The sequence below is a fragment of the Xenopus laevis genome, chromosome 9_10L (assembly GCF_017654675.1).
Source record: "Xenopus laevis strain J_2021 chromosome 9_10L, Xenopus_laevis_v10.1, whole genome shotgun sequence".
In the NCBI taxonomy this organism is placed as follows: domain Eukaryota; kingdom Metazoa; phylum Chordata; class Amphibia; order Anura; family Pipidae; genus Xenopus; species Xenopus laevis.
The window spans coordinates 99,150,432-99,177,084 of record NC_054387.1 but is presented as its reverse complement, the minus strand read 5'-3'; the positions used below and the strand labels follow the sequence as shown (position 1 = coordinate 99,177,084).

At 39.1% G+C, this 26,653-nt stretch overlaps 1 protein-coding gene across 2 annotated transcripts in view; it reads right to left on the bottom strand.

Annotated features, from left to right (window-relative positions):
- The window catches only part of LOC108701883 (MHC class II transactivator-like), a 55,302-nt gene extending 28,959 nt beyond the window's left edge, over nt 1-26,343 (bottom strand). Inside the window, exons 1-2 of one of the 2 annotated variants that reach the window (XM_041576679.1) lie at nt 26,010-26,343; nt 25,130-25,402 (exon numbers count right to left, since the gene is read on the bottom strand). In XM_041576679.1, the coding sequence (XP_041432613.1) occupies nt 25,130-25,402; nt 26,010-26,274 (538 nt within the window). In that variant the 5' untranslated portion in view covers nt 26,275-26,343. Of the gene's footprint in view, nt 1-17,506; nt 17,591-25,129; nt 25,403-26,009 lie in introns of those variants that run through there. The other variant, XM_041576680.1, reaches the window with a different exon arrangement.
- Between the last annotated feature and the right edge of the window lie 310 nt (nt 26,344-26,653).

Below are 26,653 nucleotides of genomic sequence, written 5' to 3'. Positions count from 1 at the left end.
AAGAGTTGGGGAGCAACACAAAAAAGATCCTTGGGTGTACTAAATAAAGACTGTGATTGGCTATTTGGTAGCCCCTATGTTGACTGGCAGACTACAGGAGGCTCCTTATATCTGTACACCTGGTTTTTATACAACCAAAACTTGCCTCCAAGCCTGGAATTAAAAAATAAGCACCTGCTTTGAGGACACTGGGAGCAACATCTAAGGGGTGGGTAAGCAACATGTTGCTCACGAGCAAATGGTTGGGGATCACAACCCTAAACCATCTACTCCAATATGTTATTGTTCCTCTGCCCCATATTTCCATGTCATTCTAACACAGGTGAAAGAAAAAGTCAGAAGGAAACTACCAGCCTGTGGTAGAGCATGTGATGTAAGTCATTCAGTGCAAAGACTATGCAAATGGTGTCTATGTTTGGGTATGGGTTTGACAACCCTGCAAGCATGAACTGAAGTAAACAGCACAGTTAGATATTCTGCTCTACTTTACTTCCTGATCTGAGCAAAATTAAAGTTTCTTATACAACAAGGCCACAAACAAATACCGGTAATAAAGAGTATTTATTGAAGTGGCACCAAAGCTACTATCAGGGGGTGGTTGCCCCCAAGGATTACGGATCACCGGCCAAAATGTGCTTTTGCAATAATGAAAGAAATTTTAATTCTAAATAACTTTCCAGTATACACTGATTAGGTTGACTTCAACTTTAAAACCATTCACAATGTTTTATTAACGTATAGCTGTTTTGAATGGCATTTCCTTTATTTATTCAAAAATCTGATTATCAGTAGAGTTCTACTTTAAACTTCTAGTACTCTCCTAACAGTTTTCTTCAGTTGTCTCTTCAACAATGAGAAGTAAGGTCATATGTTCTCTCATGTCACTGGAGTCCAACTGCAAAATATCAGCTAAACTGCAGCAGAACTTGTACTAGGTGCCAGACATTGCAGGCTAAAATAGACTATGGACAACTTCTCATATGAACAAAGGTACAGAATGTCCATTTGAGCTTCTTGACCAGACACTTCTTTTCCACCAATGTTAAAGGCACGTAAAATACTACTATAGGTAGCCTTAGGTATTATTGTCTTTTTTCACCCTTTTGTTTCTCACAATTTTTTTATTCTCTGTTTTTTTGTTCTTTCTTTCCAATAGAGAATAAACATAATAAACTACCCGACTCCAATTACAATCTGAAAAAATAAACCTTTATGGGGTTCAAATAAACACAGACACTGGGCAGATTTGTACCAATGCAGTAATCCAAAGTAACCAATCACAATAGACAGTTCAAATGTTGCTGATTGGTTGATATGGGATCTTGCACTGGGCTGAATTTTCTGTTGTTCATAAATTTGCCCCACCAATGATCAAGTACACTATTGCAGGTCAATGCTGATATCATTTTTATATTATATGGAAAGTGTATTTAAAGAGTGCAGGAAATCATGTGCACAGACTCTGATCTGCATGGCTGCATAGCTGTTTACTGTGGTTTAGGTAAAGTAGTGACTTCCCTTTTTCAAAAACATGGTTTTATACAGTAAAAGGCAAAAGTAAGCATTATAAGAGACATTTGAATCCAAGGGGGTTATATAGCAATGGTCTGGTCGATTAACATCAAGCAGTTATTCTAGTTTAGACAGAATAATGAACACAAACATCTCACTGATTATTGAAGCATTATGCAGCATTTTACAATAAAAATCTAAGTTTGTGCTGCTGAATGCACCCAGAATGCACCCAGAACAGCTTACAGTCTAATGTAGGAATGTAATAAAAGGGCAAAGTTTGTCCAGTTTTAGTAACTTATAGCAAACAATTAGTTGCTTTCAAACAGGGTGCCAATAAATGCTACCTGCTGATGAGATAACTTTTTATAACATTACCCACTAAATTTCCATTTACATTTATGGCTCTTACACACGGGCGTTTTCCCCTGCGTTACGCTTTCTTCCGTTCAGCCGCAGGGGAGCGCAGGATTAGACACAGTCAATTATTTTGAAGGGGGCTGTACTCACACAGACACATGTATACGCAGAACGCAGGTGAAATGCAACATGCTGCGTCCCAACCTGCGTTTGGCGCTTACATGCCTCTGTGTGAGTACAGCCCCATTCAAAATAAGTGATTGTGTCTACTCCTGTGCTCCCCTGTGGCTGAACGGAAGAAAGCGCAACGAAAAAACGCCATTTGTAAGGGCCCTTACTCACTAAACAAACACATTATCTTAATTTAAAAGGAGTCAATTCCCCTGCCTTTTTTGCTTTTGGAGTGCGGGAGTACCTTTCACCCTCATATCAAGTACAGGATATTGCCTCTACTGTAGTACTCAAAGGCAGAGAAAGGGCAAGAGACCCAAAAATGGAACTGTAGGTTAGAAAATATGTTTCTTTGTAAGCAAATAATTCCATTTGGATGGGGTTTCCTCTGCAAAATTATGAAACAACTTTAGTTTTACATATGTCTGTGTGTGTTTGGGTTCCAAACCAGTTATATGTATAAGTGGACTTGTCTGTATATATAGGCTTATTTACTAACATAGGTACTAAACTACACAATTCCAATTGCCAGCTGCAACCAATCAGCAATTAGCTTGAAACAGTCAGAAAACTAAAACAAAAATCTGAGTAGCTGCTACTGGCAATTTAGCACCTGTTTGTAAATCAGCCCCAGGTGTGTGTGTGTGTGTGTGTGTGTGTGTGTATATATATATATATATATATATATATATATATATATATATATATATATATATATACACACACATGGGTGTTAGGGCTCTTACACACGGCCGGTTTTACCTGCGTTGCACTTTCTTCCGTTAAGCCGCAGGGGAGCAGGGGGCAGGGGGCTGTACTCACACAGACGCATGTAAGCGCATACATGCGTCTGTGTGAGTACAGCCCCCTTCAAAATAATTGACTGCGCCCCCCTGCGGCTGAATGAAAGAAAGCACAACGCAGGGGAGCGCAGGTAAAAATGGCCGTGTGTAAGAGCCCTTAGAGTATTTATAAGAGACTGAGAAGGGATGAAATTTGATATTTGCAAAGAAGCATGTATTTGCAGCTACAAAACCAATAGCTACTTCTCTCTTTTGAAGGAAGTGTCTTTATAAAAAAGAAAAATCAATCTCTCTTGAGATTTTTTGTTAATGCGTAGGAATGAAGTCTGATCAGTTAAACTGTGTGTTTTCACCTCCTCCATGGTGGCTCTTTGCGTAGATGTTCAGTCTGATGATAAGCTTTTTTATTATTTAATTATTTAATTATTTATTTCATTAGTCATACAGGAACAGAGAGATAAAAACATTGTCTTACTTTCTGTTCGCTAAAAAGTGGTGCCACTCCCATTTTATTTTAACCGGTTACATTTATATAATAGGTGAAACCAAAGACACTTTCGAAAGATTTGATACAATAGAGAGAGCTCCAGGAGAGGAGCTTTCATTCATTCATTCATGCAACAGGCACAGAGCACTGAGGGGCAATATACAGTGTATTTAGGAATAAAGTCATAACAGGTGTAAAGTCTGCTGCTGGTCTAGCCACTCATAGCAACCAATCAGAAGACAGCATTTATTGGTCAGTAAAAACACATCTCGTTATTATGGGTAACTAGACCTGAGTAAGTAGCGGACCATCAGTGTTGAACTGAGATGCCAGGGGCCCACCAGAAAACCTTAGACTGTGGGCCCACTCTCCAAACTATTTCTCCTTTTCCTCTACTCGCTCAATCTCTTTACTCTCCGTCTTTTTTCTATATTTTCTATAATCTATTATGTGATCTATTTAGCCTTTTTGTTCCCATGCAGAAATAGGGAATGACCATGAAATAAGCCAAATGGTTAGAAGCATGAGGGCCCACTGACACCTGGGTCCACCGTGAGTTTTCCCGGTATCCTGGTGGGCCAATCCGACACTGCGCACCATTACATTATACAATACAATATAAGGGGAAAATGTTAAAGGGGAAGGAAAGGTTAAAACGAAGTAAACTTTATCAGAAAGGTCTATATAAATACACTAGTAAATCCTCAAAGTAATGCTGTTAAGAGTCCCCTGTCAAAAGAAACACCACATTTCTATTGTGTACACATGGGCTTCTGTATCAGACTTCCTGTTTTCATCTTAAACCTCCAGGGCTTGGGCTTGAGCATGCTCAGTTTGCTCCCCTCCCTCCTCCCTTCCCTGCTGTAATCTGAGCTCAGAGCAGGGAGAGACTCAGACAGGAAGTGATGTCACAGCAAGCAATATGGCAGCTGCAGTCCTAAACATACAGAGACAGTGTCTAGAGCTGTTTACTCAGGTATGGAAAAGCATTCTAAAGAATAAAAACTGCATTCTAGCTTGCTCTGTTGTGGCTAATCTATCAGCAATAAACTGACTTGGTAGCTTTCCTTCTCCTTTAAAGATGTTAAAAATAAATAACACCATCTTTGAAATCAAGAAGGAACAAAACAATGATATGTTGATGTAGGCGTTATGTATTATTCTATGAAATACCTTTCTGCTTAGCTAACAAGGTGTGTACTGTTTAGCATAATATCTTGCCATGCAAGAAAACCTGCTTGCTTGCTATATAAAAAGAAAAATAGCTTTCTAATAAGAATAGACATTTCCGCCATGTAATATGGGAGGGGGGAACTCAAAACTATGCAATGAGAATCCTGCCCCCAGCAAGCTGGTTAAGTTACTAGTATTCAGCACTGTTGTCCAGACTGCTTATACCAGGCAGCATTTGTAGGGGCACACACGGGCATCAGCAGAGTGAGCGCAATGTTTGTTTGTTTATTGGCAGGTCTCCAGCTACTGAGGCCTCAATGTTGAATCATGGAACCTTGGCAAAGGCTGAAGCCAAATGCATTGGTGATGGAACTGTTTCGTTTTCTCCCACGTCATTCCTCAACTCTGTATTTGAATAAGTTATTGAGACTAACTTTAACAACATTATACTGCAGACAAAACCATTCCAGGGGAATGTAACATATATCATCAACGGAAAATGTTCACAATGAGAAAATATATGTTTTCGTGCAAACATATCTTCCTTTGCTCAAAAGTAATATCTTTATTACCAAGTGTTTAATGGCAGAAGAAATGTTATAATTTGTGCCAATGCACAGTTATGTAATAAATGTAGCATGCGTGCTTTAAAAGTGCGCTATGTGCAATTCACCACTGCAATATCAGTCTAATGAAGAATATTACACTGCAACATTTGATTTTTTCTTCTCATTTGTGCACTTTCTTTTCTGTTTACAATTTTTATTACATTTCCCTTTTTATGTCTTAAGTACTTTAGTTTGCTTTCTAAACAGGGCTATTAATCAGTGTAACAATACTTACTATAAACTTCAAAAGAAACAAAATGTAGGGGCACATTTACTTAGCTCGAGTGAAGGGTTAGAATGAAAAATACTTAGAATTTAGAAGTTTTTTTTGGATACTTCGACCATCGAATTGGCTACTTCGACCTTCGACTACGACTACGACTTTGAATCGAACGATTCAAACTAAAAATCGATCGACTATTCGACCATTCGATAGTTGAAGTACTGTCTCTTTTAAAAAAAACTTTGACTAACTTCTTCGCCATCTAAAACCTACCGAGCACCAATGTTAGCCTATGGGGACCTTCCCCATAAGCTTTCTATGCTTTTTTTGATCGAAGGAAAATCCTTCGATCGATGGATTAAAATCCTTCGAATCGTTCGATTCTAAGGATTTAAACGGTTTTTCCTTCGATCGTTCGATCGCAGCATTTGCAGTAAATCCTTCGACTTCGATATTCAAAGTCGAAGGATTTTACTTCGAGGGTCGAATATCGAGGGTTAATTAACCCTCGATATTCGACCAATAGTAAATGTGCCCCGTAGTGTTACACTTAGCTGGAAACAAGAATGTCACAAAAGTGATATATTTTAAAGGAATTGTTCAGTATAAAAATAAAAATTGGGTAAATGGATAGGCTGTGCAAAATAAAAATGTTTGTAGCCAAAAATGTAATGTATAAAGGCTGGAGTGACTGGACATAACATAACTACTTCCTGCTTTTAAGCTCTCTTGGTTTTCACTGATTGGTTACCAGGCAGTAACCAATCAGTGACTTAAGGGGGGGCACATGGGTCATAACTGTTCAGGCCCAGATTTGTGGAAAGGCCACCATGGCCCGGGCCTAGGGTGGCAGGATTTTAGGGGGCGGCATGCTGCCCAACCTCACCCACATTGGTTCAGAAACAATGGGGATGCACTGGAGATAAAATCGTTTTTTAAATTCCCCATGTGCCAACCCCCATTGCTCTGGTCCCAATTATGTAAATTTGCATGAATAAAAGGGAGAGGATGGGGCGACGAACATCTGTGTGCCTAGAGGTTCCCGCAATGTAAATCCGGCCCTGTGCATGCTGAGGATCAATTGCAAACTCACTGAACAGTTATGCCCCAAGTGGTCCCCCTTCAAGGTGTGACTAACTCAGAGTTAGAGAGCTGAAAAGGGCTACACCACCACCTACCATCTTTTCTATTGTCTCAGAGATCCCTTGCTCCCCCTTGGACCATGCGCATACTCATTATAGTAAAATCTGAACACAGAGAATAAAACCTGTTACATAAAAGTTCACCTCCCAACAGAGGTGGGCTGGTGCATTTTGTGGGAAGAGGAAGGGCTGTGGTTACCTAACAAATTAACACCTACCCAGTGATTAATCCTTCTTGTCATTTAATACTTCCATATAGCTGTGTGTCCCCTCTGAATTTACACTGCTTACTGATGTTTCCATAGAAAAATCATCTTTTTTGGGAACACCTGTACGTTGTCCTAGAAACTGATCTTTGCAACCTAAGTAGCTTCCTAATGCACAACAAATACTTCCAGTGGTTTTGTTATTTTTAATCCTTTCACTGCAGGGGTGAACATCATCTTTAATATTAGTGATACTATTTTGTTACTGTCATTATAATACAGCATTTGTCTAATGATTTCTGTACAATCTTGGTACCAGCTACATGTACTTATAACTGCGTGGGTTAATGAAACAATGACGGTAAAATATTCTATTATAAAACAGCGGCAGAACCCTTTTAGCCTTTGGATTTAATGTGTTTTTCCTTTCAATTCCTCAAATTGTGCAGGAAATACAGCAGCTTAGAAAGTACCTAGGTTTCCTACTCTGTATTGTGAAATAATTAAAGAAGCACAATCACTTCATGAAGTGCTATAAGTTGAATCCCTCATTTAAAGCCTAAATCCTTAAATGTAAGCAAATGTATTTCCGTACACGACAGAGGGCAAAATAAAAGCCAAGATCTGTTGTGGCTAAATAGGAAAATGAGCTCTGAGCAGCAGCATCATGACTTTACCTGGTAGAAATTAAGATTTTTGTATTAAATTTATAAAAAAAAACAACACATTTTACCTTTGGGCAGACTATTCAACAGAATGCTAGACTGTCATGTTTCAAATTGTCTGATAAAGTATTCCACGCTATCTAGCTCTGTGAAAGTGACCAAACCCAGGCCTATAAAAACTGCCAACTTGGCCCTTCCAAAACGAGTTGGCAAGTTATCGGGGTCCTCCTAAAAACACATTGACAACTCTACTTGCAAATACAAAGCTGCAAATGTTTGATTAAAGTGCCAACATACAATCTACCATCTAAATAATCAACCAAATAAATTGGCTGTGTTGATGTGCGACCTCAGCACTCCATTTGCGGGTCACTGGCTACAGCATTGTACAGGATTAAGCAGAATCCAATATATCTGTGGACCTACATAAAAACATATATTGAAATACAATTTATTTTTATTTTGGAAATAGAAAACACTTGCACATGGCAATCATGGAAATAACCTCTGTAATTACTGGCAATCCCAAGTAGACCTATACAAAGCCATTTAAGGGGTCCACCAACCAACAACGAATTATGCACAATGAAACAATATGTCATGCTAAGCAACTTTCAACTATACATTCATTTTAACGTTATTTATAAACATAATTGAAGTTGAAAATTGTATTTGTTTATCTGTTTCTCTTCTTCAGTTCTAACTCTTAAAACAATTTGGTGGAAGCCAGTTCTGTTAATTTTCTGTCTTCTTCTGCTAGGTTGTTTCAGAAGTCTAAACCAGTAGTGCAGATACTTCTTTCAGTAGCTTTTACATTTACAAAACACTTGCTAAACATTTTTAATGAATGTACAGTGGGAATTTGCTTAGCACACAGCAATGCAATGGAACCTGAACAGATGAGCAAGAGTTAAGCATGGATATATGTTTGACCTACATATGTATCGTGTGCCTGCTGTGATATGGATACCTGCCAATGTACTGCATGATGACTTGCTTTATGAGAGTCATATAATTTTATGAGGTTGCCACTTTTTCTTGAAAAATAAAATCTGCCCTTTCTATCTTCAATAAAATTGCTATAATTTTTACCAAACAAGACTGCAAAGTAAAAGCCGGGGTAGCAACTAGTGGTGCAGGTTGAGTTTCCCTTGACCAGCACCTGTTTTGGATGGGGAGAGCAGAAGGAAATCCCGTCCGGGACCTGAAGACTTTTTGCAGTAGCTGTCCCGAACCCGCCCAACCAAAGGGTTTTGGGCCGGCCGGCACATCACTAGTAGCAACCCTATACTGAAATTTCCATGACGATGTGATTTGTTTACCCAGAGTTTTACTACTGCTACCTTGGTTTAGAAGAATTGCTAGATTCACACTAGCATTATATTATATATATTATTATATATTATAGCATATTTACCTGTTTAAATTGTCTTGCTACATTGTCTGTTTAATGATACTTTTTTTCAGCATATGTCCAAGCAATGTAGGACTGGGTTCAGGGGCCCCCCACACCCACAATTACATGGGGCCTACAGGCTTTTTCCTGGTGACCTGCCAGCCCAGTACAAGGATTGTTTTGTTGTCTTTGTGCTATTTAGGATTTAATATGGGTGTGGTCAAGTTTGTGATCCCCAAGTTTCCCTCTCCTGACCAAAAGGTTGGCAGGTCTGCACTCATAAGGGGTTATTTACCACTAACAGGATGCAATGCTCCAATCCAGTGTTGGTGTGGAACGCAGTCAGGCCCTATCTGCAAATCCTTTTTGAATGAGCACTAAGGGGCACACTTCTGCACCCTTCTTATGCACTTCAGTCAAGTTAGCAATTTTTTCTGTTGAGCCAAAAGTGATTTATAACCTGACATCAGAAGTTACCATTTATAACTAAAAAGAAAAGGACATCAGGCCCTATCCACAAGTCCTTTTTGAATGAGCACTAATGGACACACTTTTGCATCATTTTAAAGGGGATGTAAAACCAAATAATATCTAATATCTATCTATCTATCTATCATTTTCCCCCATGGCTTTAAAAGGGTTGTTCACCTTTAAATTCACTTTTAGTATGATGTATTGTAGAGAGTGATATTCTGAGACAATACAATGTTTGAGTTATTTAGCTTTTTATTCAGCAGCTCACCAGTCTGCAATGGTAGCAATCTGGTTTCTAGGGTCTAAATTACACTAGCAACCATACATTGATTTGAATAAGACGCAATAATAACTGCAATTGAGAACAGTACTTTACTTGGCTTCCACTACACTGTTTCAAGACAGACCCACCAGTGCAGAGAACACCAAGGTACAGACACATATTGATCTTATAAGTAATTATAATACACATTATAAATTATATCCTTATAAACGGTGAGTTCTGATGTCATCAGTTATAAACGGTGAGTTCTGATGTCATTTCTGTCACATGACTCACTGAAACTTGTGTATTATAATAAATAAAGTACCCCCAGTTGTAAAATATGAGGATATTATAAGTTACCTCGGAGTTCCATGACCTGTATAAAAACACTCGGCCTTCGGCCTCGTGTTTTTATATGGTCATGAAACTCCTCGGTAACTTATAATATCCATATATTTTACAAGAGGGGGTACTTTATTCACTATATATTTACACAGATAACTTACATTTATCACTACATTTCTTCAGTATTGGAATGTGGCTTGGAATTACATTTTCTTTTACTATCCAAAATGTTATTTTTGAGTTTAGATCCCCTTTAAGTAAAAAAGTTAATTCAAAAGCCTATGAATTCAGTAACTGCAATTACAACCCCCTTCCCCCACAAACAACCAAATAGATGCACATGTATAGACAAACATAAGCATGTTTAGGGAAGTTCAGTAGTTATTTCAGCACACATTTTTGTAACTACAGAAAACCAACACAAACACTGCTGAGCACTGACAACACTGACAAAACACAGCAGGTGATAGAAGTGCTCAACATACAAATCAAACGGGAATATGTGATAAATGCTGCAGAGCATTTAAATTGTGCATTTAAAGCATTTAAATTAGAGCATTTTTAAGTGTATTATGAAATAGAATTTTTACTCTTATTATTGCTAATTACAGCCTCACTGGTTCACGGAACTGCTCCATATGTAATAGGAAAAATAGTAATTTAAAAGTGTAAAAAGCTACACACTATGAAACTATGAAATTATGAAATAATTTTACAACAAAGCATTCCCCAATGCAAAGTATGAATTGTATACCGTAAATATATTCAGTAAAGGGTTGTTCATCTTTGAGTTACCATTTAATATGATGTAAAAAGGCATATTCTAAAACAATTTGCAATTGGTTTTCATTTTTTTTATTATTTATTATTATTTGTGGTTTTTTAGTTATTTAGCTTTTTATTCAGCAGCTCTCCGGTTTGCAATTTCAACAATCTGGTTGTACAAAACGTTACCTCATTCACCGGGTTTGTCTTTAAAAGTTGTAACTATTAAAAAAAATGTATTTTTACATTTTCTTTTTTTTTTACCATATGAAAGGCATGCCACATTTGTTTTAGGGTGGGTACATGTCTAATACATTAGAGGATCTGTTTTGTCTTTATTTTGCTTCCTTTGTAATAATAAGTGGCTACTTCAAGCATTTGCACCAACAACTCTAATAAAGACATATATATGACCTATATGAACCTGCCCTATTCAAATTTACCAAGTGTAAGTGTGCTAACAAAGTTCGCTATGAACCGTGTTAGCAAAACTTTGCCAGTGTTCGGCTGCAGAGACGCAACTTTGCATTTTAGTGAATTAGTTTAGTGGTAGCGCAGGCACAAATTCACCCTTTAGTGAATTTGCCCCTGTGTGTTTTCAATGCAAGGACCACCTGTACTGGCTTTGCCAAGTGGTTTAAATGAAAGCCAACTCGGGCCATTAGTCAATCGAGTCCAAAATAAATAAATACCTAAATAAATAACAAAATAACTAAAGAAGAAAAAAGAATGGACATCATTATACTGCCAATGGAAATAGCCAAGTATCATAATGACATAAAATGTTAAATAACATAAATTATGCATCACATAACCATCTTCTATGCTGGCTGTTGCCAGGGAAACATTGGCATAGATGCCTGCTTGTGACTACTCTGACCTCTCCAATCTGACCACTGAATATTCTACGTTCTCCTATCACATAACCATCTTCTATGCTGGCTGTTGCCAGGGAAACATTGGCATAGATCAAAGAACCAAACAGAAATATTAAATCCATGGCGCTGGAACTATCCTTTACTGTGGGTAAATTATAGTCTATAGGGCAAATTTAGTAAAGGGTGAAGTGGGCTTTTCTAGTGAAGTGGGCTTTTCCTGGGCATGAGGGGGCTCCCGCCATGCCTCCGGCGGGGACGCCATATGCGTCTTGCTCCTTCCATGTCTGGTTCCACTATGGTGCGCGCCGGCATGCTTCCGGGTTTATGCGCCGGCGTGATGAAAGGGGAATTCAGTGTTCTGCAAGTTGCCCGTTGTTAGGTTCTATTTGTAAAGTTCCTAGGTGCCTTGCTTTCGTGTATTCTATCTGATATTACTGGTTTGACCCTTGCTCTGCCTGTGACTATTCTGATCCTCTCCAATCCTGACCTTTGCCTGCCTGATTACTCCGACCTCCAGTGGCGGAACTACCGGTGGAGCAGGGCCCGCACCCCCTCAGGGCCCCCGGTAGACTGCGCGCCACTGCCAAATGCGGCGGTTCGGAGGGGGGGCGGGCCCTGCTGTGCGTCACGCACCAGGGCCAGTCCCCCTCTAGTGATGCTTCTGCCGACCTCTCCGATCCTGATCCTAGCCTGCTTGTGATTACTCTTACCTCTCCAATCCGACCTTTGCCGTCCACTTACGTTCTCCTATCCTGATTCCGGCCTGTCTGACTATTCTCTGCTTGTGCTGGCCCGTTCCTGGTGGTGATCTTCCTTCCAGTATCCTGGTGAGACGATCGTGTCCCTTTCGTCCAGAACCGTAAGCTTTGCTCCTCTCACAAATAAGACCTGGTGGCATCCGATTAACCGAGGGCTCCTCCCAAGGTGAAAGGCGGCGGTTAGAGGCAGAAGTGAGAGCCAAGACCAGTGAGTTTAGCTTGGGTTCTGGATATAGGGCGCCAAACGTGACAGTGGTGTCCCATGGCTTAGGAAATTACAGTTAGTTTCTTCGGGACAGCTCCACCTCTGTACTATTTTCTGTTTCCATTCTTTTACTCATGAATTGCTGACGCTTTATTTATCATGAACTCACTTTAAAATTAATATTTATAGCACTAGCACTTTACTTAATTTATACAGAATATTTATACAGAAACAATGGATTTTTGAGATTATTTAGTAATTGGGCACAGGTACAAAATTAATTGGAAGTCACAGTAAGTATACACAGTAACAGTATTATGTACTAACTACATGCTGGCACTGAATTGATTGGTAGTTGAGCATGTGATTATAACAGCACTAATCACTTATATTTAGATTTAATCTAAATTTTAATTCTGGCAAGGAAGTGTGGGGTTTTTACTATTATTTCTTTATTTTGCTTCTTTGGCCATTTTTATAATAAGGGGTCATTTCAAGCAACATTCACTAATAAAGATATATATATATATATATATATATATATATATATATATATATATATATATATGTTTTCCAATGAGTATCTGCACTCCAAAGCGGTTATCAATGGCGGGGTGCACGCATAATTGTTTATGCATCAAAAAATCTTCTGACCCGCACTCCCTTTTAAAAGCTTAATTCTTTTATTATCATTCTGTAATCTCCGACGTTTCGGTCCACATTAGGTTCTTTTCAAGGATATATATATACACAAAGAAGAGTGGGCCTGGTGCACCCAGAGTACTAGGTCACTGCCCAGGTGCTGGAACAAAAAATTGTACAATCAATAAAGAAAAGAGTCCGCACTCATGGGTCTTTGTGATGCAAAAAACTTCTTAGTGTTTATTCAACGTTTCGGCTCCTAAACACGAGCCGTCCTATCAGTGGCGTAACTTGATATTACTGGGCCCCACAGCAAATTATTTTTCAGGCCCCATAATGTCTAGAGGTTGACCTGTTTTACCAATATTTATTGAAAATGTACATCAGTTAGGGCCTCATGGGCCCCTATACCTACTGGGCCCCCTGCAGCTGCAGGGTCTGCTTCCTCTGTAGTTACGCCACTGCGTCCTATATATATCTATATATATATATATACGTATATATATGACGTATATGTACCTGCCATATTTAAACTGACGTAATTGTACATATGTTAATGAATTTCGCTGGGGAAGGAAGTGTCACTAGTAAAAATTTGCTTAGAAATGTTCGCAATGACAAAGGTTTGCTGGCCAAAATTCGCCAGCATTCATCTGCCAAGACGAAACTTCGCATTTTGATAAATAAGCTTATTTGCTGCGAATTAACATCTGACGAAGTTTCGCAAAGTGTGGCAGAGCCCTTTAGTAAATTTGCCCCTATGAGTTAAGTGGCTAAAAGGGTTGAAAGTGGTGGTTCACTTTTAAATGAACTTTTAATATTATATAGAATGGCAAATTCTAACAACTTTTCAGCTGGTCTTTATTTGTAGTTTTTTTTGCTGCTTTCAAATGGGGTCACTGACACTGACATCTAAAAACAAATGTACAGAAAGTCAGGTCTGCACACTCAAAAAATCCTTTCGACTCAGGTGGTAAAATTGAAATATACTTTACTAATAAAGGAACAACAAAACAGCATCTTAATGTTCACAAAAAAAAACAAAAAAAAACAAGAAAACATTTCACATGATAATGATATACATACCACCCTTAAGTACAGAAACAGGCAGACAAGAAAATACAAGTAGCGGATACACCTGCCAACTGTTTAACTGTTTAACTGCAATTAGGTGTGCCCTCCATTTACCTGTATTTTCGTATCTAAAAACAAATGCCCTGTAAGGCTACAATTGTATTATTTTTGTTTCTTTATATAATGTATTTTTCATTAATTTCCTCTCCTATTCATTTCCTCTCCTGTTCATATACAACTCCCTGTTGCTAAGGTAATTTGGACCCAGGACAAAATTTGTGCTGCATGCCCGTAGGCCGGCTTCCTCCCTTGGATCTCGCACATTCACATTCGTTTCATCTACAGCCAGAGCACTGGGACAAGGCGCATAGTCCCTAGTGCTCCGGCTCAGCGTAAATTGAAGTACGGCTGGGCGGCATGCCGCTCCTGAGCTTGCGGCCTCGCAGCAAATCCAGGCCTGTTTGGACCCTAGCAGATAAGTTCTGAAATTCCAAACTTCAGAAAGGGACTACAAATACATATAAAATAAACAAAATGAAAACCAAATGCAAATTGCCTCAGAATATTGCGCTCTACGCGGTACTATAAATTTCAAAAGTTCCACCATGATAATTTAGACAAAATCCAGAAGCACTGCTTGGCACGCACTCCACAGGACTCCAGGTAGCGGTAAAAACTTATTTCTTTATTGCACAAACATATATCCTAACGCGTTTCGTGTGTTGCCACACGTAATCAATGCCTATGATTACGTGTGGCAACACACGAAACGCGTTAGGATATATGTTTGTGCAATAAAGAAATAAGTTTTTACCGCTACCTGGAGTCCTGTGGAGTGCGTGCCAAGCAGTTGTCTTTTTACTTTGATGTCTCCCCCATGCTGAGGGTTCGGGGCGCAGCACCCGGACCACCGAACAGGAGCGGTGAGTGACCCACAGTTTTACCACATTGGAATATTTTAAGCGGAGGGCCCGGGGCAAGTGCACCCGAGCCAATTTGAAACAGCGGTGAGCGCATTTGCATTGAATGATATAATATACCGCTACATAGAAAGAGTTTCCAACTTGTGAAATTAAAGTGTGGCGGGTGGTTTGAGCGCTTCTGCCTTTCTTCTCTAAAAGTAAAATCCAGAAGCACACCAAAAATAGTTGCTGCATGAAAATAGGTGATTTATTTAGCCCATAAGCATTTCACAAACAAGGCAACGCTTAGGACCCCTCCGGCCCCTTTATCAAGCCTGTGCAAGGAAGGGGATTTCTGGTTGAGCACATACCACTTTCAACAAGTGGAAATTATCGTGCACCACCATGACAATTTGTGATATAAACAAGGTTACAAAAAAAAAGAAGGGAAGAAACTATAAGAATTTCCTGTAATTTCTAAAATAAAACAATCAGTGAGCTGTATAAAAAGCACTAGGCCCGGGGATTTATATGATTGCTTATATAAATGAATAAATATATGTATATATAAAACTGGATATATATATATATATATATATATATATATATATATATAACACGATGGATCAGCACACACTGTAATTTTGTGAAGCAATAGTGTTTATTTCATACAAAACACATTTTAATCCGACGTTTCGGTCCCACCTGGGGACCTTTTTCATCCTTGAAAAAGGTCCCCAGGTGGGACCGAAACGTCGGATTAAAATGTGTTTTGTATGAAATAAACACTATTGCTTCACAAAATTACAGTGTGTGCTGATCCATCGTGTTATATACATGCCTACCTTTGATCGTGCACTACTGGAAACATCGGTTTGAGTGCTGGTACTGTGGGACTCTATATATATATATATATATATATATATATATATATAACACCATATATATAGATAATGGTTTTAAAAATGTGGTGAGCACAACTTTCCCTTGTTTGTTTTATATATATATATATAGAGAGAGAGAGAGAGAGAGAGAGAGAGAGAGAGAGAGAGAGAGAGAGAGAGAGACCACAGAGCAGCCCATGAGTCAAGATGTGTGTGTGTGTGAGAGACTGATTTGGTGCCAGTGTAAGTGAATGTTGCTGCTGGATATGATGCCTTGACAATGGTACAGTGCATGATCAGGAGCAGTCTTTCTCTCCCCTATGCTTGGAAGCTGCGCCGTTTCAGGGAAAGCTATTGCAGTGTGCACGCTCCCTCCCTTCTCTCTCTCTCCCTCCCTGAAAAAGTCCCTGAGAGTTGCTTGGGCAGTTGCCAGATCTCATACACATGGAGTTGCTTTCGCTTTCACTTGGAGCCCGGCCAGCATCAGCAACATTCGCAGCCGCTTCTCTGCAAGCTCCGTGCATTATAACAAAGCAAGGACATGTTACCACGCACCTTGCACAACTGTAACTTTATGCACACAGTGCCGTACTGAAACACCAGGGGCCCACCCAAAAACCTTAGACAAGGGACCCACTCTCGGTGCTACTAAACCTCTATTCTCTGAGTCTCTTTTCTTTATATACTATAAGCTATTATTTCATTTATTTAGCCTCTTTGTTCTCATAGAAATAAGGAATGACCATGAAATAGGCCAAATGTTTATTAGCAGGAGGCCCCACTGACACAAGAGTTTTCATGGTATCCCGGTGGGCCAGTCCCACACTGTATGCACAACTATCACTATAGGCACAACTATCACTATAGGCACAACTATCACTATAGGCACAACTATCACTATAGGCACAACTATCACTATATGCACAACTATCACTATATGCACAACTATCACTATATGCACAACTATCACTATATGCACCCCGGGCTACCTCGGACTAGGCGCATCAGTCACACAATGCATTCCCCCGTTTAACAGGCAAGGGTCCCAATTAGGGTATATAGAATTGCAGGCGCATTAGGTGTGTAGCCCTGGCAAGTGCCCTGTGACGAGCAAATATAGCTGTGAGCCATTTGACCAATATGAACTATAACTCCCACACTTGGCATGGATATACATGTACTTTGTAAGAACTTGGGGGCAACAAAAGACGATTATAAAGGAGGGGGATCCATCTAGCCCATGAACATCATTCTCCCATATGCCTACACAGCCACACTGGCACACAGGGCACACCCACACAACAACAACAACAACTGCCTTTCCACTGTGGCCCATATAGGTGCAACATCGTGTCCCCCCGTGTATATGGTACATACCCGCCATGGCCCCTGCCCTCTACACACTCTCCCTCTTCATTTCAGTCTATTGCGTGTAGGGAAAGTAAGTAGGGGGTCGCATCATTGCCCCAACACAGTGACATACCTCCCCTCAAAGTTCTCATACAGTCATTTCTCCCAGTGTCTCTGTCTATACAGAAGACATTTATCCACGAGAGGCTCGGACTCACCTGTCACGCAGCAGCGGGAAAGGAGCTTGTAGCGCACATTGGAACCAATCGAACAACTCGCAACAATAGAGCGAGGAGGATGCAGTGCGCATGCTCAGGTGGGTCCCTAAACTGGGGAGGCTGAGAGGTAGCGACCTGTGCGAGTGACTTGCAAGCTGAGAGGGAGCGCCATTAGCGGGTGCAGGACGGATTCCAATAAGGGCTCCAGTCATCTAATGGCCAGTGGGTTAGGGGTAGAAACTTTCTTCTTATGGATGGGGTTTGTGCCGCGGACTGAACAGAAGGAGCCTGAGGGCGGGAGCGGGCTGGATAACATGGGCAGGTGACACCGAGTATGGCACACGGGAGCAACAGCTCTTATGACTGCCATTATATGGGGGTTATATGGGGGTTATATGGGGATGGAGACTGGCACATGGCGGACACAGGGTAGAGGCGGCGTGACTGGATATATGAGGGGGGAGTGTAATGAGGGGTAGAAAATGGCAGCTGGAATGATGGAAAGGACTGTGACTGACACATGGTGGCTTGAGGAGAGAAAAGACTTAAAGGGGTTCTTCACCTTCCAAACACTATATTCACTTTAGTTGTTTCACATAATACACCAGAAATGAAGACTTTTTTTCAATTGCTGTATATTTTTTGTTTTTGACCATTTTTCTAAAAGTTACTTTTATTTAATGTTCCTGTCTCTGGTGTTTCAGGACTGTATACTCTCAGTAATCCATGTGTAGAGACTGTGAAATGTTACAATTTGCTACAGTACTTGATACATTTCTCAGCAGCATCTCTGGAGTATCAGCAACTATTGTATCAATTCTAACAGCCGCCTGTAATGAAACTCAGGGATTCTGCTCAGCAGGGACAAAGATAAGAAATGTATCAACTAAATGTATCAATTTAGAACAGTTTACAGAGTCGGGGACCCCCCTCCCCTTCCAGAGCTGCTCTCGGCAGACATGAAAAGGGGAAAAAAGAAAATGAAAACTTCAATATTAGAACGGTAAAAAAAAAAAAAAATAGAAACCAATTTAAAAGTCTTTGGTTCTGGTAAATTATCTGACACCAACTGAACTGGAAAAAGTGTTTGGAAGGTGAACAACCCCTCTACCATCGGCATATGGGATGGGGAACCTGGCAGATAGAGAAAGGGGAAAACTGTTGATATAAGATTTTGGTTTTGGAACTTCAGGTTGAAGAGAATAAAATGGGAGAGAGGTAAAAGGCCTGGGATGGATACACGTGAAAGTGGGCGAGAGAATGGCACATACAAAGAGACCGGGAACTGACAATGACACAGAAGTGAGGGAGGAGAGGAGAAAAAACATGATGAGGCTGTGAATGACAAATGGGAGGGGAAGGCAGCAGAAAAAATGTCACTTGGGGTATCAGGAGTATGGAGGAGCCATTGTCACATAATGATTGAGAGTACTGAAGTGAGGCAGGAGGGGAAGAAGGTAACTAGGAGAAAGGCAACAATGGCCGACCCATGACAAGTACAAAGAAGAGTCAGAAAAAAGGGCAAGAAAGAAAAATGATAGGTAATGGGTAGGAAAGGCCAGAACAGCTAGAGAAGAAGGGGTTAAAAGTTGAGGAAAAACTGTGCAAAACTAATGACAGATAGATCAAAAGGTAGGATGTTACTCCTAAATAAATATAAGTGCAAGAGTAAAACACTACTGCGGACACAAAACAAAGTGCATTTTGATGCTACGCTCGTACATGCTTCAACAATTGCAAATTTGCATGTTTAGCCTGCTGTGATGATTTGCATGCAATTGTGCACATGGGCACTGTTTTAAATAAGTGCCCCAGTGTAGTTACCCATAGCAACCAGTCAAAACTTTGCTTCAGTAGTAACCTGGACAAACTGATTGCTGCTTGCTGACTACAGGCAACTGCACTTGTGCAATTTTGAACATGATAAATAAAGGGAGCAATAAAAATCCAGAGTAGAAGGGACCATCTTCAATCAGCAACAATGGATGTGGCAATTACAGATAAAAGAAGCACCAAAATTATGCACCAAACTTATACTGATTGATTTTGACAAAATATCACATCCAGCACCAGGTGGGGTCCAAGTGATGGGTTAAATGGCCGTTTATTTATATCATCTGGGTTTTTTTTAATTGGAGAAAAAATTATAGAAATAATGCACCTCTAAACAAAATTTTGTCACCAGCATGTCAATCAACATCTGATATTAAAGGAGAAGTACAGCTTAACTAAAAAAGTAGCTAGAAATATTGTACATTATGTTTTGTGCTTCTGAATCAGCCCAAGACAACCACAGCCCTTTAGCAGTAAAGATCTGTGTCTCCATAGATGCCACAGTAGCTCCCCATCTTCTTTTCTGCTGATCCACTGCACATGCTCTGTGTTGCTGTCAGTTACTGAGCTTAGGGATCAACTCAAAATATACAGTACACATAGAATATAAATGTCACAATATAAGGCTGTAATTAATACAGATAATTACTACATGGCAGCACAGAAACCAGTCCATCTAGCATTAGAATTAAATAATCATCCCTGAAGCATCAGCTTATATCACAGACAAACCTCATTTTCTGCTTGATAATTTGTGATGACCCCTAAGCTTAGCTTCTGAACAACTGCTCAGAGCCTACTGAGCATGTGAGTGTCACAGACACTTTCCAAGATGGTGATCCCCTGTGACAAGTTTTGAAGTCCTGGATCATTGCTGCTATTGACAAGCTGAAACTTTAGGCTGGTGCAACAAGATCAATATATAAAATATGGCATTTTTAGCCATATTCATTTTTATGGTTTAGTTCTCCTTTAAAAGGATAGTTCACTTTTAATATGATGTAGAGAGTGATATTCTGAGACAATTTGCAATTGGAAGAAGAAAGCAAATAATTAAAAAAAACTATTAAAAAGGAAAAATGAAGACCAATTGAAAAGTTGCTTAGAATTGGCCATTCTATAACATAAGAAAAGTTAGCTTAAAGGTGATCCACCCCTTTAAGGGTTCAGAATGAGCATATTCTGCTTGATGGGGCCAGTACATTCATCCAAAATGTTATCTTGTTGGATGAAACTGCAGCATCCAGCATCCACAATTTTAATTTCATTATTCTTATAGAAGGCTGATTTGCTGATTCATAGATTTCCTTTTCTTTCTCAAGTCTCACTTTCACAACTTTGGGATAAAGATTACCATTAAACATTTCCAGTACTGTTTAAATGGTACATATTTGTTGTACTGCTGCTAATAAAAATGTGCCTAATAAAAGAAAACATAATTCTAAGCAACTTTGCAATATACATTTATTAAAAAATGTCAGTGTTTTTAGTTATTTGTAAAAACAATTGCTGTTGAAAGCAGCATTTGCTTAACTTTTTAAACAATGTTGCAAAAGTCTTAGTTCCACAGCAAAGACAAATCTGTTAATTAGTTGCTTTGTCTTGCATTGTATCAACAGTCTGAACCACCAATGAAGAAAATAGAAAGGGTCAGACATTGCTTTCAATAGCAATACATAAACAAAAAAACTTAAAAAAAAAAAAATAGAAAATTGTAATGAAAGTTTACTGAAAAGTTTCTTAGAATTATGTTTCCTTTTGTTAGACAAAGAAACATTTTTGGGTTGACATTCCATTTAATAAAAAAGAAGTTACTGTTTTTCCAACGTTTAATACTACCAGAATTTTACCTACCCTTTTTAGAACTATTTAAAGTTAAATGATATAATTCCTTAATTTATAATTATGGACATTTAACATTATTTGACATTTACTGTACATGGTCTCTGTGAATGGAAAACAGGACCGATTTTATTACCATCATGGTCATATCTAACCACACATCTGTCTGTTTTTTCTTCCTGGTCCTCAGTAAAACAACCAGAATCTAGCGGTTGGTTAGCCCTTTAGGAAGCACCTGGCTGTGAAAGAACATAAGTACAAGATGGCTCATTTTGATGGAAAAGTGATTCAGAAGTAAACACACAAGAGATGCCATATAGAAAAAAAAACAAATGACAATTGTGAGAGTAGGTTCTATGAACTAGAGATAATTCTATCTACAGTTTATGGATTTTCATGGACCCTTGTCTTTAGATGGTGTCAAATTCATGGGACACAAATGATGTCCAATGTTTTTTTTGTAGTCCTGTATGGGTTTTTTTGCCTGGAAAAGGAATAATTATCTTACCAATGATATTATTGTCTTTCTTAAGGTGGTCATAGATGCAGAGCTCCGCTTGTTTGGTGAGGTCTCCAAAAGAGCGGATCTCTCCTCAATATGCCCACCTTGAGGTTGGCAATATTGAGCTGATCCAATCATGGGTTCTAGGACCCAATGATCGGATAACACAACGGTGCACAATCCAATGAAATGTTTAAACCTGGTTGATCGATATTTGGCCAATTTTCCACCAGATATCGATGGGGGAAGCCCGTCTGAGGTCCCCATACACTGCCCACTAAGCTGGTGACTTTTCGACAGCTTATATCAGCCCGTGTATGGCTACCTTTAGTCTTAGTTACTGATGATAGTTGTAGCTCCAGGACATATGTGTATTATACAACATTTGCTCTGCATCCAACAGAAATAGTAGCTTAGAGAGATTAGAGACATGTTAAGATAGGTAAGAGAGGGGGAATTAGAGCATTATGGAAATTCTGGTTTAGATAGGGAATTGTATTGGGCTCGTGGGGTAGGAGTGAGGGGGTCAATCAGTTTGACAAAGGCCTTTCTATCACTGGGATTCCTAATAACTCTATTTTTTGCTGAGTATGTCAAGAGAATTAATGTGTCTTAAAAATAGACATGCAATAAATCCCAATTCCAACAGTTCAATGCATCACACCCTTGTTTCAGGGCAAGGGTGTTGAGATGAATAATATACTGGCAGTGTACTTAATACATAAATAGATACAGTTATTTTCCACTTATAACACAGTATGGGAAATGGTGAGAATTTTAGAGCAGGATTTGCAGCAGACATGTTATGCACCCTTAAAAGAGCACCAAAGATTTCATCTGCTTTTGCAGTTGTACTTATTGAAAAAGAGCAGAGTTTGTCTATTTAATCTGACTTAAGGGGATACTGTCATGGGAAAAACATTTTTTTCAAAATGAATCAGTTAATAGTGCTGCTCCAGCAGAATTCTGCACTGAAATCCATTTCTCAAAAGAGCAAACAGATTTTTTTATATTCAATTTTGAAATCTGACATGGGGCTAGACATATTGTCAATTTCCCAGCTGCCCCAAGTCATGTGACTTGTGCTCTGATAAACTTCAATCACTCTTTACTGCTGTACTGCAAGTTGGAGTGATATCACCCCCTCCTTTTTCCCCCCCAGCAGCCAAACAAAAGAACAGCTGGGAAATTGACAAAATGTCTACCCCCTTGTCAGATTTCAAAATTGAATATAAAAAAATCTGTTTGCTCTTTTGAGAATTGGATTTCAGTGCAGAATTCTGCTGGAGTAGCACTATTAACTGATGTGAAAAAAAACATGTTTTCTGATGACAGGATCCCTTTAAGTATGACAAATAATTTATTGGAATTCTTTTAACCATATGACCTGCTTTAGTAGACTCAACCATTTTTTGGGTTCTCATGTAACAACCCTTGTTGGAGCATGCCTTTTTCACACCTTTCCTATTGTAATGTATTGGATTCAATACTATTAACAAGATGGATAGCTTTTACAATCTTTTCCCGAGCAATTATGCTTCAATCTAAGGAACTATTCCATATAAAGCCTACCTGTACAGCAAACTCAGTGGATATGATCCCTTTATCTTATATTAAAAATATCTAAATTAATTGAATGTATTATTATTAAATAAGAAGGTTGTTAGATTAAGGCACATAATAGTTTTGTACATACATAAAAACTTGTGTAGTCATGTAAAAAATATAATTATCTCCAGTAATCTCAATCTCAACTTTTCCAATGATTTTAATACCATATAGTGAATAAAGTACCCCCTCTTGTAAAATATAAAGATAGGAGGAGTTCCATGACCATATAAAAAGCCAAGACAACGGCTTCAGGTCATGGAACTCCGAGGTGACTTTTAATATCCTTATATTTCGCAACAGGGGGTACTTTATTTATTATAATACACAAGTTTCAGCAAGTCATGTGACAGAAATGACATCCCTAAGCTCTGATTTTAACCGATGATATCACTAAGCACTGTTTATAAGGATATACTGTAATTTACAGGATATTCATGGCTCTTGTGTATTATATAAAAATCACAAATGGGTTCATCATATTCATCATGTAAAGTCAAAAGGTAAAATGCAGGAAAAGTTACTACTCATACTTTTTCCATGGATTTTCAAAGAAGCTGAGCAATTAACAACTCGTATACATGTTGATATTAGCAGATTTTTGCTCCCAATTGTTGATTTGGTGGTCACCAGAGGGATTGTATTTGGATTGCTTTGTTTTCCAAAGTTGCCCTGAAGTTGCCTCATGAGGAGACTTCGGGTCGACTTCAGAAAACCAAAGTGATCTGTATGCCATCCAGCCGGTGATTCACATTTTTGCCAGCAGGAAGGCTTTTCGCATAGATTAGTCGCCCAAAGAAGAGGGGATTTGTCGCTGGGTGACTATTCCACCGCGGATATGCATGTCTCCCACCACCCAGACTGTTGCAAACCTTGTAGCCCTGATTTATCATGCTGGATATGAATTGCTTCTATAGTAAAGAGCAAAGAAATATGAATCATTTCAATGAATCGGGCTGCTAGTTTACATCTTTGATGTGGTCCAGTAAGGGCTAAAGTGCATTGGTGACTATTGGCATTCATTTAGATCATTTAGAATTATGCTGGCCTTTGTGGTGAAGGGCCGATAATGGAAGCAAGGGTTGGCCACTCCCTATTTTAAACTAAGCTCATGTTAAAGCACATGTTACAACAAGAAGTGTTAAGACCATAGCTACATTAATGGTCATAGCTCACTGCAGGGATATCACTCATCACTCATATGTGAAAAAGTTCATGAAGTCATATTAAGACATACCCTTACTCTTAGGGACCCCCTAACATATATTTCCAAATGCTAACAACCCCCCAAAACAAACCCCCACCACGCTCATCTCCCATAGGCACTAAGGGAGCATAGGGCACATATAGGCAAAGTATGGCACATATAGGGAGGCAGAGTCTGGCACACACAGGCAAAGCAGGAGACAGGGAAACCTAATAGGACCATGCAAGTAATCAGAACCACTCTAAGAACAGTATGTAATGTGGTATGTACTGTAACCCATTGCCTATGTCCCTCCTACAGTCTATATAAGGTGTGAACAGATGAACAATGTGGGCAGTTAAAGTCTGGTTTATTGTGTGAAGAATACGTGGGGGGATTACAGGTGTGAACAGTACAGGGGGGATTGCAGGTATGTACAATGCAGGCATTTATATTAAGAATCTGGGGTTATTTAATCTCGGTTCTGATACCTTTTAAATTACACAAGATAAGATGCCACAGCAGCCAGACTTTAATGTAGAGGGCCACACAAGGAGGGGGGACATCAGTTGGGCAGCACCGATTTAGATCATTGCAATAAAAGCTCTTTGAAGATTAAAAATATGACAGATAACCTGGATGTTGTACTTACTAAATGAAGGTATAGCAGTGGAAATATTTTCTTCTTCTACTTCATCCATAAATGGCAAACATGTATGGAGGATTTCATGTTTTTCTGGAAATTCTAAAGAAATATCCAATGCAAGATCATCCATATTGTTTTCACTGAGTGAATTAATGAAATATTCCAGTGGCGTGGGCTGTGTTTCTACAGAATTATTAGGAAATTCAATTCTGTCATTAGAGAACGAGTTGGAGACAGTCTTTCTGGGTAATGGTAGGTCCTCCTGCCAAGAATCCATACCTGAAAACAGACAAAGGCAGAAGACTGTATTTTTCTATACAAACAAACAGATCTGTGCGTGTAGTGAAGGAAAGTATTCTGCCCAGTGAGCTATACCTTCATACAATATTGCTTTTATATGGGAATGTCTGAAATGTAATGAGGTGCTTTATTAGGACAAAACATGTGCAATGAGAAGAAAAATTGAGCAAGACTTCCCAAATATTTTACCTCCATTTTAGACCAATTTGTTGCTTATATTATTTATTGACACAAAATATATATTGCTCCTTTTTTGCTCACATTGCAGTTCTGTATAAATTGGGCCAGATTCATTCAGTGAGAAAAAGCTTTTTCACGTGAAAACTCATGGCTGAGATTCAAGTTGAGATGCAATTCAATTCAGGAAAAACTTATTTCACGGTTTATCATGTGAAAACTATATTGAAGTCTATGGGAAACAAGGGCGACTGAATTTGGAGAACATTTTTTCTCCTCCAATTGAATCTCATCCATGAGTTCTTATGTGATAAAACATGAGATAACTTTTTCTCACTGAATTGAATCTGGCCCATTATTTAATATCACTAATAACAACAGGTAGGTTCAAGCTAATAGGTGCACTTACTAACTGCAGCTGGCTCTGGTGCAAAGTCTTCAATCTCAGGTCCGCAGAGAAGTAATCTGAATTTATGGCGGATTTCAGGTTTTTCTACAGCTATCAAAGCAATTTTCCGGGCAAGATCATCTGTGTCATTTTCACTTAGCAAACTAGCATAATATTCCAGGGATATGATCTGGGTTTCAAGAAGCTGATCGAGAAATGTTCTTATGTCGTAAGAGTTGGAGACAATTTGTGTCGCAAAAGGCAGGATCTCCTTAAAGAAATTCATGGCTGCAAATAAAGGGAAGATTGTGAATTAAAGGTGTCCTTTCAACCAGCTTGCTGTCTCTTTAGTAGAGGAAAGAGAAGCACAGCTTTTTTGTACTCACCAGAGTTTCCTCATTTTCTTTGCAGAAACCAAAGCATTTTAATTTTAAAACTTGTGATTACATGATACGAAACCACTTAGAGAACTATATGCTTCCCAAAATGTGTTCATGTTAAAAGGATTATCACTGTACATAAGTAGCGCCCATGCATTTCTGGCTAATGTCTACCTTGCATCCTGTTTAATCTCCAGGGCTATGTCACATGATATGATATGGCTGCTGTAGTCTACTGTATAAAGGTAATGGCACATGGGAAGTTTTGTCGCCTATGATAAATCC